The sequence below is a fragment of the Trichechus manatus genome, unplaced genomic scaffold (genome assembly GCF_000243295.1).
Source record: "Trichechus manatus latirostris isolate Lorelei unplaced genomic scaffold, TriManLat1.0 scaffold00209, whole genome shotgun sequence".
Classification (NCBI taxonomy): Eukaryota; Metazoa; Chordata; class Mammalia; order Sirenia; family Trichechidae; genus Trichechus; species Trichechus manatus.
The window spans coordinates 1,081,194-1,094,435 of record NW_004444145.1 but is presented as its reverse complement, the minus strand read 5'-3'; the positions used below and the strand labels follow the sequence as shown (position 1 = coordinate 1,094,435).

General features: G+C 39.1%; 1 protein-coding gene across 2 annotated transcripts in view; it reads right to left on the bottom strand.

Annotated features, from left to right (window-relative positions):
• Positions 1–551: 551 nt before the first annotated feature.
• The window catches only part of SPATS2 (spermatogenesis associated serine rich 2), a 139,788-nt gene continuing 127,097 nt past the window's right edge, over positions 552–13,242 (bottom strand). For both annotated transcript variants that reach the window (XM_004388296.2, XM_023742383.1), the window contains exons 9-13: positions 11,931–11,989; positions 7,799–7,908; positions 4,847–4,949; positions 3,085–3,299; positions 552–2,031 (exon numbers count right to left, since the gene is read on the bottom strand). In XM_004388296.2, coding sequence (XP_004388353.1) covers positions 1,720–2,031; positions 3,085–3,299; positions 4,847–4,949; positions 7,799–7,908; positions 11,931–11,989 — 799 coding nt within the window. In that variant the 3' untranslated portion in view covers positions 552–1,719. The remainder of the gene's footprint in view (positions 2,032–3,084; positions 3,300–4,846; positions 4,950–7,798; positions 7,909–11,930; positions 11,990–13,242) is intronic.

Genomic DNA, 13,242 nt, shown 5'->3' with positions numbered 1-13,242 from the left:
TCCTTCATGGTTGCGTCTGTCTCTGTCTCTGGATTTCCTATATTCGTTAGCCAGTAATCAGAAAAGTAGAACTTTTCATTGACACCCAGCAGACTGATGGTTTTGTTGAACAAATTCCCAAAACAGAGATGATCAGCACCTTGGAAAATGGCTTCCCCAGTTCTACTTGATTACCATTTTCTTTATGGAAAGACCACACACACACACACACACACACACACACTCTGTTCAACCAACCTGAACCCCAGCAGCTCAGCTTCAGCCAAAGAGCCAGGGGAAGCCCTGAGGCAGCTAAGTTCTGCACGGCTGCCACTTGCAGTCTAGGCTTCAGACTTGGGAGAACACATGCTGGAGAAAGAAAAAGCTCTGCTATTATTAAATCATAGATGCTGGGGGTGAGTGTGGGGTGAGGGGTCTGGCACCAGTACCACCACTGCTACACACGGGAGCTCAATTATACTGTTACACTCACTACTCCTGTCAAGGGACAGGGAGTGGGGCAGAGGGGTGCCAATAAAACCTTTGGTTGCCTGGAAGAGCTGCTGCAGCTGTGGTTTTTCAAAACTGGTAAGCAGTCCTCTGGAAAGTCACCATTCCCTGTCCTACTATCTTCTCCCACAAGGAACAGCTGCATTTGCTCATCTTGGCTTTCACATTTTAATTTGGTTTTGAAGCTAAGCAGTGGACAAATGACTTGGGAATCAGACACCCTCATTTAAGCCTAGAACAAGCTGTCCAAGTGACTTCTACCCCATGAGGCCCAAAGAAAAACAGATAATGAAGTCACTTGCTGCTGTGAAACAAACGTGGGAACATTTATGTGGTTGTTTTTATTTATTCAGCTATAAAGACTGACTGCAGCACTTCTGATGGGCAACACCTTAGATGAACACTAATTATATTGCTGTAAATTTAGTTAAGGATCAGAACAGGATTCAGGAAAGAGGGAGAAGAAACAAATCTCCAAACATTGAAACAGAAACACCTTTTTTTCCTTTAATTAAATGCTGCCTCCCCATAGGTTTCCCTGGTTTGCAGTCTAAGGTAACAGAAAACAAGGCTTTGAGTATTTTGAAGAAACTGCAGGTTAAACTGTGGTGCCAAGCAGGAGACTGAAACCCAACTAGAGTGTCAAATCTCAGGCACATTCTGAGAGCAGAAGCAGATTCTCAAATGTTTCCTAGTGTTCCCTATTCTTCACCAATTAAATTTTCCCTCCTCTGGCTAATCCAAAACATAATCCCTGCATTGCCTCTTGTGGCCAAATTGTTGTTTGGAGGGAACCTGGTAGGCATTTGTGGCTTCTGCTTAGACTGGTAAGGCAACAGGGGTAGCTCTGACCCACCTTCTTCCAAGACAGCCTGAACAGTGGGGGTTGCTGAGTAAGGCCTCTTCAGGCAACTGAAAGGCCTGATGCACTGGAAGAGTGTTGCTTACCCTTGGGAAACCTGGCAACAGTTGCCTCTGATTCCTGGTGGAAATGGCCAGTCAGAATCAATCCATACCACTGGGAAAGGTCAAGGGAAAAACAGCTTCCCTTCCAAAAAGGGTAAAGAGAAAATGAGGAGAGAAGAAGAGACCAAAAAATATTTAGGATGGCACAAAAAGTGATACACGTAAACTTTTTTTTTGTTATTAAATCTAACTATAAGTTTCCTAAGGTCCAGTTATCAAGTTGAATTGTGTGAGATAGAGGAGAGAAGCCAGTTGGGATTTCCCTCAAGAGTTCACAGCTTCAGCCTGAGAGGTCCTGGGTTTGCGCTGGGGGAGCCCCTTTTTGAAGGAGGGCTTCGGCAAGCTGGGCTCCATGTTGGTTCCAGTTCCACTGGTCCCTGAAGAGTGAGCCTGGCCCTGTTCACTTGTGTTTCCTGATGCCTGGGGTGAAGCATTCTGATATCTGGAACCAGATGAATACCATGAGCTATTTCTGTAACGACCCACACCATCATGTCGCCCTTGGTTTGTGGGGTCGTTGGACTTTTGGCCTTGTGGCCTGTAGCCTTGTCCTCCTCGTCTGTTCCCTGGAAATACCTAAGGATAAAAGAATACAATGTTCAAAGCACTCTGGTGTTACAGTACCTAGCTTGTTCCAGTTCAGCTTATAGGAGTATTCTGAAAGCATAACTGTGGTATCCCATGCTTGGGACTTAGACTCATAGATAGAATTCTATCAGCCAATCTAACCTAGCAGTAGAATTAATAAATCCTTCACTAATCTTTCCCTGCTCTCACACCTAGGTGAACACCATGGAAGAGGAATTCACTTTTCTTAAGCTGGGCCCAAGAAGAAAGCTAAGAAAGAAGAAAGAACAAAGAAAACATACATTCTATGGTTGCTTCAAGCTCTCAGTTAAGCTAGTATCTTATCACATGTTTGAACTTGGAAGATCATAAGCCATTTGTAAAGATAATGCACATTTGGAATAATAAACATCATTATGGTCTTTGCTATATATTATGAGTCTTAGATCAAATCATGCTACTGTGACATTTAGTGTATCTTTCACATTACAACCTAGAAAGCTTATGGCATGAAATTTTGTTTCTTCCTCCAATTCCAATGCTCTACCAGGTGTGAAGAACTACTGACAGCATTGCCTTGGATTGCTATAGTTTTTTCTTCAAACCAAGAAACTATGGATTACTCTTCAACTTTCTAGTATTTGTCCCTACTCCCACCAGGTCTACTCTCTCTCTCTTTCCCTGATTTATTCCACACTATGCTTCTAGGGAGTTGCTGCTTTCAGATGTACTCTGAGAGCCTGCCACTGTGGTGCTTGTCTACCCTGAGATGGGTACGTGACTCCCAATGTGACTAATTACCAGGCAATACTACCTACAACAACTAGGATCACTGCCAACATAAGAAGTCAGCAGCTCTTAGCAACAGGAATTCTAAACTGGCTGGTGGTTTGGAACATACATTCCAAATGCTTTCTCAGGAACTAACTGGGGCCAGAGGGATTCAAAGTAGGTGTGGGATGGGAATAAAGAAAGGAAGGTAATAGGCTGGGTTATTAGCATTTAAACTATGACAATCTGGTGGCTTTTCCTCCTAACTTGCCAGTGTGGAAGCTAGGTTACCTCCCGATGATGCTGGTAGGGCCGGCCGCTAGAGCTGGTTATGGCTGCAGGAGCCTCTCCTGGTGCAGAGATTTTCTTATTAGCACTTGTAAGGCTGGGAGCAGAGGCACAGGTGGAAGCAGCAGCAGCAGAGGCATCACTTGGGCTACTCAAAGACACAGATGTAACTGAGCTACATCGGGATCTGGTTGAATAGCTGTTCTTCGGATGGGATACTGAAACAGAAATACGAGGAATATGTGGTCATATGATGGAAGAGCATGGCGGGTAAGGTTTCCCCTCTTTCTCCATTTCACAATGAGCAATTTAAGATAAAGAATTGTCTGCTACAGTAGTCATAAAAGATAACTAGTCAGGAATAATATATTTCTTTTAAGCCATCAAAAAAAAAAAAAAAAAAAAGAAGTCTATAAAAGGGGAAACAGGAAGGGAAATCATCCTTCTGTCCTCTTCCTCAACTCCTTCCAAATCCCCCTGTGTGGTAAATGAATTCCAGAGTCAGGAGAATAGTTTTAAGATCAAAGTTACTCATCCTCCCACCGACTAGTGCTTTCTTGGCATTTCCTACTACCTAAACTCTTGGCTATAGCTCTAGCAGCTGACTAAGCTTGAGAACAATAGTATGGGCCATATGTTCAGTTTCCCATGAAGGAACATTCTAAAGGACAGACTTTGTAAAGAAATACACAGGTAAATAAATTAAATCTTCCTTAAATCCTTTTTTAAAACATTTGAATGACACAAAGTATAAATAATAAAGATTAGCTAAATATGAACAGAACTAATCCTTTCAACAAACATGTGTCTTTCCAAGTTTCTATCTTTCTACAAGAGTAATCCCCAATTCAAAATACCAATCTAACTAACAAAGATTAATATTTTCAATTCAATTTTTTCAGAACTCAATGGTTTAAAACTACCCCTCAGATTTTTTTCTTGGCTTTAAGTCTGGGCTAATGATGTTCACAATCACTACCCTAAACCCAATATTTCACTTTTATATTGAGATATAAAAAACAAGCTCAGGGCTCGATTGATGTCTACAAACTCTCACCTAAGAAGCAACCCTTTTCCCCTTTTAAAACTACTATTTAAGCACCTATAGGGTTGCTATGAGTCAGAACCGACTCGATGGCACCTAACGACAACAACAACTTATGCACTTACTACATGCCAGGCAGGAGTCCCTGGGTAGTGCAAACAGCTCATGTGCTTGGCTGCTAACCAAAAGGTTGGAGATTTGAGTCCTCGCAGAGGTGTTTCAGAAGAAAGGCCTGGCGATCTGCTTCTGAAAAATCAGCCACTGAAAACCCTATGGAACACAGTTCCACTCTGACACAGGGGTCACCATAAATTGGAATCAACTTAGCAATTGGTTTACTAGTTACATGCCAGGCAAGGCAGGTATTGTCTCCACTCTGGAGTAAAATGAGGTTAACAGAAGGTTAGTGTAGAGCCAAGGATTTAAGCTTCGTCTGACTCCAGAGCCCCACACTCTTTACACTACATATCATATACCTATCAACGCAGTAAAAAATGAAAAAATAATACATTTAGGGAGCTAGGAAATCATCATCATCAGAGCTCAAAACATCTGCATCCACTGATTTCATAAGTATCCCAGGGTTGCTTTTCATAAAATCAAACAAAAACACAAGAGGCACTCAAAAAGAATCAATGGAGAAGCCAATCAGCATTTCACTAATTAGCAGAGGATGGTCTTCTCATCACCTTCTCTAGCACTCATGTCTCACCATCTCACCTTGTCCAAATGAATCGATGCTCTTCTTTAAGGTTTCTACATCACACGTGAACCGGGCTACTCGTCCCAGATCCTCATCATATTTACGTTCACTAACAAAATGCTGGAGAAAAGGCAAAGAAGTCTCCAGGTTAGAAAAACATTCTATGTGGAATCTACAGCTTGTTCCATATACAGATGAAACAAAATTATTTTCAATTATCTTCACTACTTCAAATTTTACTAAATGGCCATCATATTACCAATGTTGGGTAATCGACCAAATCTACTCATTTTCATAAGATCCCAAAGACAGGTCTATTTGGGAAGCTTTATGAAGTGCTACATGATAGTCAAAACTCATTAGCTGTGAGAGAAACTATAAAGAAAGGATGAAGAATTTATAGTAGACGGCCATCTTTCCACTGTTGGCTATTTCTACATTGTCCCATTTTATAGAGAAGCAGAGGCAGCAAAAATGCTCAGAAGTAGGTGGGCAGTCGGTTGCAACAATGATCCCGTTTAGATAGACATTTGGTGTTCTTGAATAGGAACTTCCTTGAGAAACTGACTTCATCTTTGTTAGTCCTTGAAACAGGAATAATTTCTTGAGATGGAAAATCATTCATGTGAAGAGTTAACTTTTCACATGAGAAGAGTTTATGCTGCAAGTAATTTAATCCGTTTAAGTAGACTGAGCTGAGAAGTAACCAATCCCCTGGGTCGAAACTAACTATACTCTAGAAATTGTGGCGCTAGAAACATGTTGGGAATAAAATGCTGCTGCGGGTATCTATTTCAATAAAAAATGTCTAAGGTAGCCTGGAATAATTTTTTCAAATGAAGAAGAGACAGGAAACAAAAGTTGAAGGCCTAGATATAATTTGGAAAAACTGAACTCCTCAGAGCAGTCCTCTTAACTAGGGGTGGTCTAATCTCACTTTGGATTTTCAAGGAGTAGAGTCAAATGCATCAGAATCCTCAGGATGCATCTAGAAACAGTGAAAGGGAAAGGAAAGATAAAAATTACCTTTGGGCTTTCAAGCCCTAAAGCTTCAGAATACATCATGGCTTAGGAAACCACATGACCCTCTTGTAACAAAGCCTTGATTCGTGTAATATCAGTCTGAGATTAATTCTGAAACAAACTCTAGGGTTTGTTGAGCCAAAGACATAACAAGAATGATGGAAATAAAATGATCTGGAAATAAGATATTTAAATTGCACAGCATCCACTTTAGTACACTGAAAACATGGAGCGAAACAGATCCTTAGTCAGCCCGCAGAAGTATTTCTAGCAGCTTTTCAGCCACGTGGGAAGGGAACAGATGACGCCTATGAGAGCCAGAATTCTAGTTCCAAAGGGGTTTCCGGCTTCTCCCAGACAGCTGAATGAGACTGACTGGCATCAATGTGTAGAAGACTTTCTATAAAATTTATTAATATACTTTAAGTTAATCAGAAAATGGTAATTTAAAATTTACACTGTTTGGCTATTTGACTCCAATAAAGCCTATGGAGAAGGAATCAGAATAGTAACACTACATAGGTTTATGTAAAAGACGGGGTCAGAATGATAACAAGGATATGCCACCTATGTTTTTACTTTACACGGGCTGTTGTAAAACCTCTGCAGTTTAAGTGCTCCTCTCAAATACCGCAATAAATCACACATGTTCAGAAAGAGCAGAGGTTGAGGGCTCAGAAGTAGAGAACAGCAACTTCTTTTGTTCATATAGCTCACAATTTAAAAACATTTAGACCATCAGTGTCCACAACTACCCATGAATATCCCACTTCTCTTGGGTTCCTATGCTTAGTCTCAAAAACACTGTTCTCTTTCTTTTTTTAATGGCTATAATCTTTTGGAAATAGATCACCAGGCCTTTCTTCTGAGGTGCCACTGGGTGGATTCAAACTGCCAACTTTTCAGTTAGTAGCTAGCTACTTAACCATTTGTGCCACCCAGGGACTCCTCAGAAACACTGTTTTTTATTGTTCTTTATATAAGAATTTAAAATGTATGTGTGTTAAACCCAAGTAATCTTTATAAATAGATTAAATATGATCAACATCTCAAATTAATAATTTTTCTCTATAAAGTCAGAAGCAACCAACCATTATTTACTGAACACCTACTATGTGCTAAGGCACTGTGCCAGGTACAATGGCTCTTGACATTTTGAAGTTAACAAATTAGTGGGGAGATGATTCAAATAATCCAATGCACATAAAATTGTAACTATGCTATCAAAGCACAGAATAGAAGCAGATGACAGGGAAGTCAGGAAGGATGAGTAGGTCAAGAGTGATTGTGTATGCTGCGGGGAGGGAAAAGTGTTTTGGACAGAAAGGAAAAGCATATGTAGTGCCCTCTAGCAGGAGGAAACAGACTATGTTTGTGGAAAGGAAAAGCTAGTATGGCTGGAGTACTGAGAACAAGGAGGACATGGTGGGAAATGAGGATCGTGGTCCTTTAGGGACAGATCATGCACAGCACTATGGACCATATTAAGGATCAGAGTCTTTATCATAAAAGCAATGGGAAGTGTGAATTGAGTCACCACAGTGCGTGGCACAGACACGAAGAATATGAAGGGGAGGGCAGTGGCAAAGCAGATAGGTGGAATTAGTCAAGAGGCTATACAGAAGTCCAAGCAAGAGATCATGGTGGCTTGACCATGATGGTGGTGAAGATGAAGAGAAAAGGTCAGATCTGAGATTTATTAGGTCAAAGGGAAAGAGTCTGCTGACATAATTAACGCAGGAAAAGGAAAAATTTCCTAAGGTTTCCAGTGTGGACAACTGGATAGATGGCAGTACCATTTACAGAGAAAGAGAACCTGGAAGAGGGCCATGTTTGAGAAGGGACTATCATGAGTTCAACACATTAGATATGGCCATGAATTATGGAGATTTGTTACTTTAGTCCCCCAGGGTAAGAGGAAAGCAGAAAGGCAAAGCAAGTTTTACCTTTATATCAGCTCTGAGCTCAACCAATTGCTCCTCTGACATTCGAACAGCCACATCAGTCATTTTCTTTAGAAGTTCAGCTTTCTTTTGTCGACTGAGCAAAATTTCCACTGTAAAGGAAAAAGGAATATGAATCTCATGTTGCTGCTGAACAGGATAAAGAAGAACTGGTAGCATAGGCCTTGCAGTATGTATTTGGACAGCCAAAGGCTTAGCTGCCCACCCATCCAGAAAATAAAAACACCAAAGGTCTAGTTTCCACCTTCTGGAGGGTCTCTGAAAGCAGTGAAATGGTAAACATTTCTTATGAATCATAGACTCATAAGTAACTTGGCATTTCTCTTTCTCCTCTTCCAAGTTAAAAAAAAAAATCAAGAAGCATATAAATTAAAACAGAAATATGCACATATAGTAAAAATTCACCTAGAATAAATGGGTATAAAATGAAAACTAAGTGTCCCTCTTACTTTTGATTTTGTAGCCCCCTCCCCAAAGGAAACCACTGTTAATGTTTCTTATATATACTTAAACATTTCCTGTGCATATGCCATATATATATATTTCCTTTTTTCCCCTCCTCACAAATGGGAATATATCCTATACATGTGCCTTTCCTTTACCTTAGCTGTTTTCACATAATGTATGCTCAAGTTCATTCCATATTAAGACATTTGGCTCTCCCTCATTCTGTTTAACAGCTACCTAGTATTTCACCGTGTGAATATACCACAACTATTTACCAAGTTCCTTAACGATGGTTACAACCTTTTAAAGGAGCGCTGGTGGTGCAGTAGTTAAGTGCTTAGCTGCTAACTAAAAGGTCAGAGGTTCTAATCCACCAACCGCTCCGTGGGAGAAAGATGTGGCAATCTGCTTCCATAAAGATTTCAGCCTTGGAAACCCTATAGGGAAGTTCTACTCTGTCCTATAGGGTCACTATGAGTCAGAATAGACTCGATGGCAACGGGTTTTTTGGTTTTACAACCTTTTAAGAAGCACTTTCTTTGGCACGCTCCTGATGTACAACTCAGATATGGCCACTGAGGATAATGGACAATAAAGAATCTACCAGAGAAGAGAGCCAAGGCCACAGAAGAAAATGGGCAAAGGAAATTCTTCCAGGAAGCAGAACCAGGGACTGCCAGAGGAACCAGTCAAGGAACTTTTTCTACTACGAGGGCAGGGATTCTGCTATTCTTGTCCAGCAAGATTTGATCATTGCTATAGCCCAGTGACTGCTGTGTTTCCCACTTTTCCAAATGGGAATTTTTGCTATAATTATTTTCTTCTTTCTCTATGTATGTAATGTTAGAAAAGGGGGAATTTAACTTTTCTTTTAGTTTACTGCACGCCAGGCCACAACACGACATTTCCAGACCCGATGGAAGATTTGAACATCACCTAGAAGTCCTGGACTTTCAGCTGAACATTCTAACTAAAGGAATTTTGGAGTTTTGTCACTGAGGAGTTGTCACTGTGTTCTCTTTTGGGAAAAAGAGATACTGAGTAATGAAGGGGTGGACTGCAGCAAAGACTGTTAGTCAACTGAATATTCTTCCCTTTTTCCTCAGTTATCAGAAGTCCAATGTTGTTGGGTACCAGTGTGCTTAGGTGAAAGTCTGTATTTCCTGGCTTTGCCACAGATGAGATGGCCATGTGATGCAGTTTGGCCACTGAGCTATAAGCAGAACTCACAGGGCAGAGTTTACAGGAAAGCTCTTTAAAGGGATCTTACTTAGCCAGTATGTAACACTTTGTCCCTCCTCAGTTGGAGACTTAGGAACTACTTTTCGACCATAAGCATATTCTAAGGATGGCTGGGTAGAAGAATAGAAGAGCCTTGGTCCTTAATGCCATCTTGGAGATGCCCTACCAGCCCCAGAATGCTTACCCTTGGACTTTTCATTTCATGAGAGAAAAATAAACTCAAATTTATCTACTCCACTCTGTGACACGTAGTCAAAATCAATCCCTAAATAATACAGATTCCTGAAACCTGAGAAATTAGCCAAATTTATCCCAAATTTGTTAGAAAAAATAGAATTTTCAAAGAGCTACATCAGGTATTACAAAGAGCTGAACATCTTTAGCAATTTTATTTAGCCTAATTGTCACATATTGCTATCCATGGATTGCTCATACCCATATCAAGCATGGTTAATCCATTAGGGAACTCTTTCCCAGTGAGTTAGGACTCTGCCTACAACAGTTTCTCAACTCCAAGCCCCAAACAGCTACAAATGATCCAATGTTCTGGTCCCAAGATAAAACCTAGTTTCCATTTGTATAAACTGCAGTTTCTTTCAGCTCTAGCATTCTAGGATTCTAAGACAAAATTATAGACCTCAAAACGGAAAAAATATGTTGAGTAAAGATTTCTACATATATCAAATAACTCAGAGGATCTGATTATGTAACTTAACTCTATGACACTGCACAAGTCACATTTTTTCCCAAAGAATCTATTTCTTCATTTACGAAATTAAAAAAAAAAAAAAGGAGAATCTACCTCCTAGAGTTGATGTGAAGATCATATATGTTTAAATGTGAAAAAAACTCTGGACCGTAAAGTACTTATAAACATATGAATTATTTAATAAGCCTACACTGTGTGAGAAAGAAAAAGAAGCATCTTCTTTAGTGTCACTGAGAACCAGGATTTTCAGCATGAAGAAAGGAGACAGAAATGCAAAACTGATGAAGTAAAACCCTGTAGCTCTGAATTTGATCAAATAAGATTGTCCGTGAGTCGATAACTGGTTGAAACTATGTGATGGGGTTCATTATATTTGTCTATTTTAAATGTTTGAAATTTTCTATAAAAGATATATTTTAAAAAGTACCTTCTGAAAAGCGAGAACTATGTTTTCTTACTAGTTTATCTGAAACTTCACCTTCAAAGAGGATACGCAGGTACAACAACGGACTGAGACTGTGTCAGATTTAGAATCTTCAGGATATAACACTCAGTGTAAATGAAATCTCACCTCCGAAGAACAGTGAATAGCATCTCTGCTGAGTACTCAACATCTCAAGTTAAAATGGATCGAAACTGATCTCATCTCAGGGCTTCAAAGCTGCCTCCTCTGGTCCGTGACCATAAACACAAATGATTTAGCTGTGAATCATCATCTTGACCTGGCCCAACATTTCTATTCTTAACAGTTTGCAGGTAATTATAAATCAGGTATTCAACGCATGATCAATGCATGAAGGTAAAATCTGCTGCTGAAAAGCCCCAAATCAATGCCATTGTTCAAGGTGCAGTTGATATTTCCTTCTTTTCATGTAGCTAAATATCTTTAACTTAATACTTAACAGAAATTATAAAAAATCGGATAGATAATCTGGTCCATCTGTACAAAACCCTACAAATTACCAAAATTAGACTCTATTCCTCCAGAATGTATTTTAATAAATTTTCAAGGAACTGTAGTCATGGTATCCTGAACCCTCAATTCACTGACTTTTTCCTCATCCATTGATAATGAACACTAAGTGAAGTCTGTTCCACCAACTGAGAAGACAAAGAAAGTTCTGAGACAGGTAATGATAGGAATGTATGGACTTAATTGTAGGTAACCTGGTGACACAATGGTTAAACACTTGGCTAACAGAAAGGTTGGCATTTTAAACTGGCAATCTGCTCCCATAAAGACTACAGCCTAGAAAACCCTATGCGGCAGTTCTACTCTGTCGTGTGGCGTCGCTATGACTCAAAAAATCAACTTGCTGGCACCTAACAACAACAACACAGGGGAAAAAAAAAAAAAGGAACTGTTTAATCACTGGAAGGAAAAACAAAATTAAATAAAACCCAGATACTTTATTTTCCTAAGGCTGATGCTGTGGTTTCTACAGTAAGTGGTGGCTGATACCATATGATACAGTCTCTTATAACTGAATTCCACATTCAAAATATTAAAATTTGGAGATTTTTTTTAAAACAGGTTCTTGTAAAGTTATTCTACCTGAAAGGATTCATACGCCAGTGTAGTATAACTTTTCAAGATAGTTTAACTCAATATATAAACTCTCATTGTGGCATTTATATTGAGTTCTATTGTGAGGGGTGGTAGGTGGGTACCTACTACCTGGTAATAGTTTTGGAAGATTTAAAGATCAATCTTACTTGCTTCAGCTTTTACTTTATCCATTTCAGCAAGCAATGCCACTTCCCGGTCCATTAAACTAGGAAAAGATGACAAAGGATAAAAAGGATTAATCAGAAACTCAAACACGGAAATAGCACATTGTGAACAATGGAGACTTACAAGCTTGTTTACTAAAAGCACACTACAAAGTAAACACTGAAAAGACCGATGAAAATTGTGTTGTTTCATCCTCAACAAAGAATAAGAATTTCCAATAAATTACATAGGCCTAATTCCCTTTTATTTCTATATATTACAGTAGACCACTAGCTAGAAGGCCAAGAGTTGAGCGCCAGTAGATGGCAGTAGCAAGCTATGAAACATATTTGTTAGTTGTACTAAAGCAAAGTCCTTGTGGAAATTAGCATTCACCTCACTTAATTTTTTTATCTTATATTTTGGTCTAGAAAATTTGACAGCTTGGGTTCTAATGAATTTTCACCAGGCAATACCTCTGCTAGGGCACAGCAAATGTATCCCTGATTAGGATTTGTGAATCTTCAACACTTTACCACAGTTGCACCAAGTCCACTGGCACTTCAGTCCTTAGAATGCAGAGTAGTCAAAAGACATATATATACATTGTGTTGGTTTCTGATAAACATTTAATAGTAATCTGAAAAGGATAGAATCAAAGGTTTCTGGTAGGCTTTTTTATAGAAAAGGAACATTAAATGAGCAATCAGAATTTTCCCCACTGCAAATACAAACCGTTTGTAGGCATATAAAGCTTTTCCATGTCCTTATAAGAGTCTACTGCCTTCAATGTATTAAGGGCATAGCTTACCCTAGTATTCAATCTCTGGACATAAATAATTTTCCTGTCATATCAGTTTAGCTTGGTGGTGGCAAACAAAACAAAAAAATTAAAAATCTAAAATTTAGTAACTGTACAAACATGAAATGTTCCAACTTTCTTCAAATTCGGAATTCATTCTGATTTCTCTGTTTGAATGGGAATATAACTACAGGGTTAATAAAAGTTTTACCCTTATTTCTGGTTGTAAAAACAATCATTCATACACACACACACACAAATTCAATACGTAGCTATGTTAGTACAAAGTAATTAATATGGAAACTATAGTGTGAGATATACAAAAAATATAAGGCAGGGTCATTTCCTCAAGGAATAAAATCCTTTATAGGGAAGTGCCAGAGAAAATAGATTTGATATCATCGTTCATGATATTAATAAACAGACTTGTAACTAAAACAAATTTGGTTGGCATATTAATCCAAAAGCACAAGACTGATGAGGAGACACAACTATTTTGGGGTAGCAATACC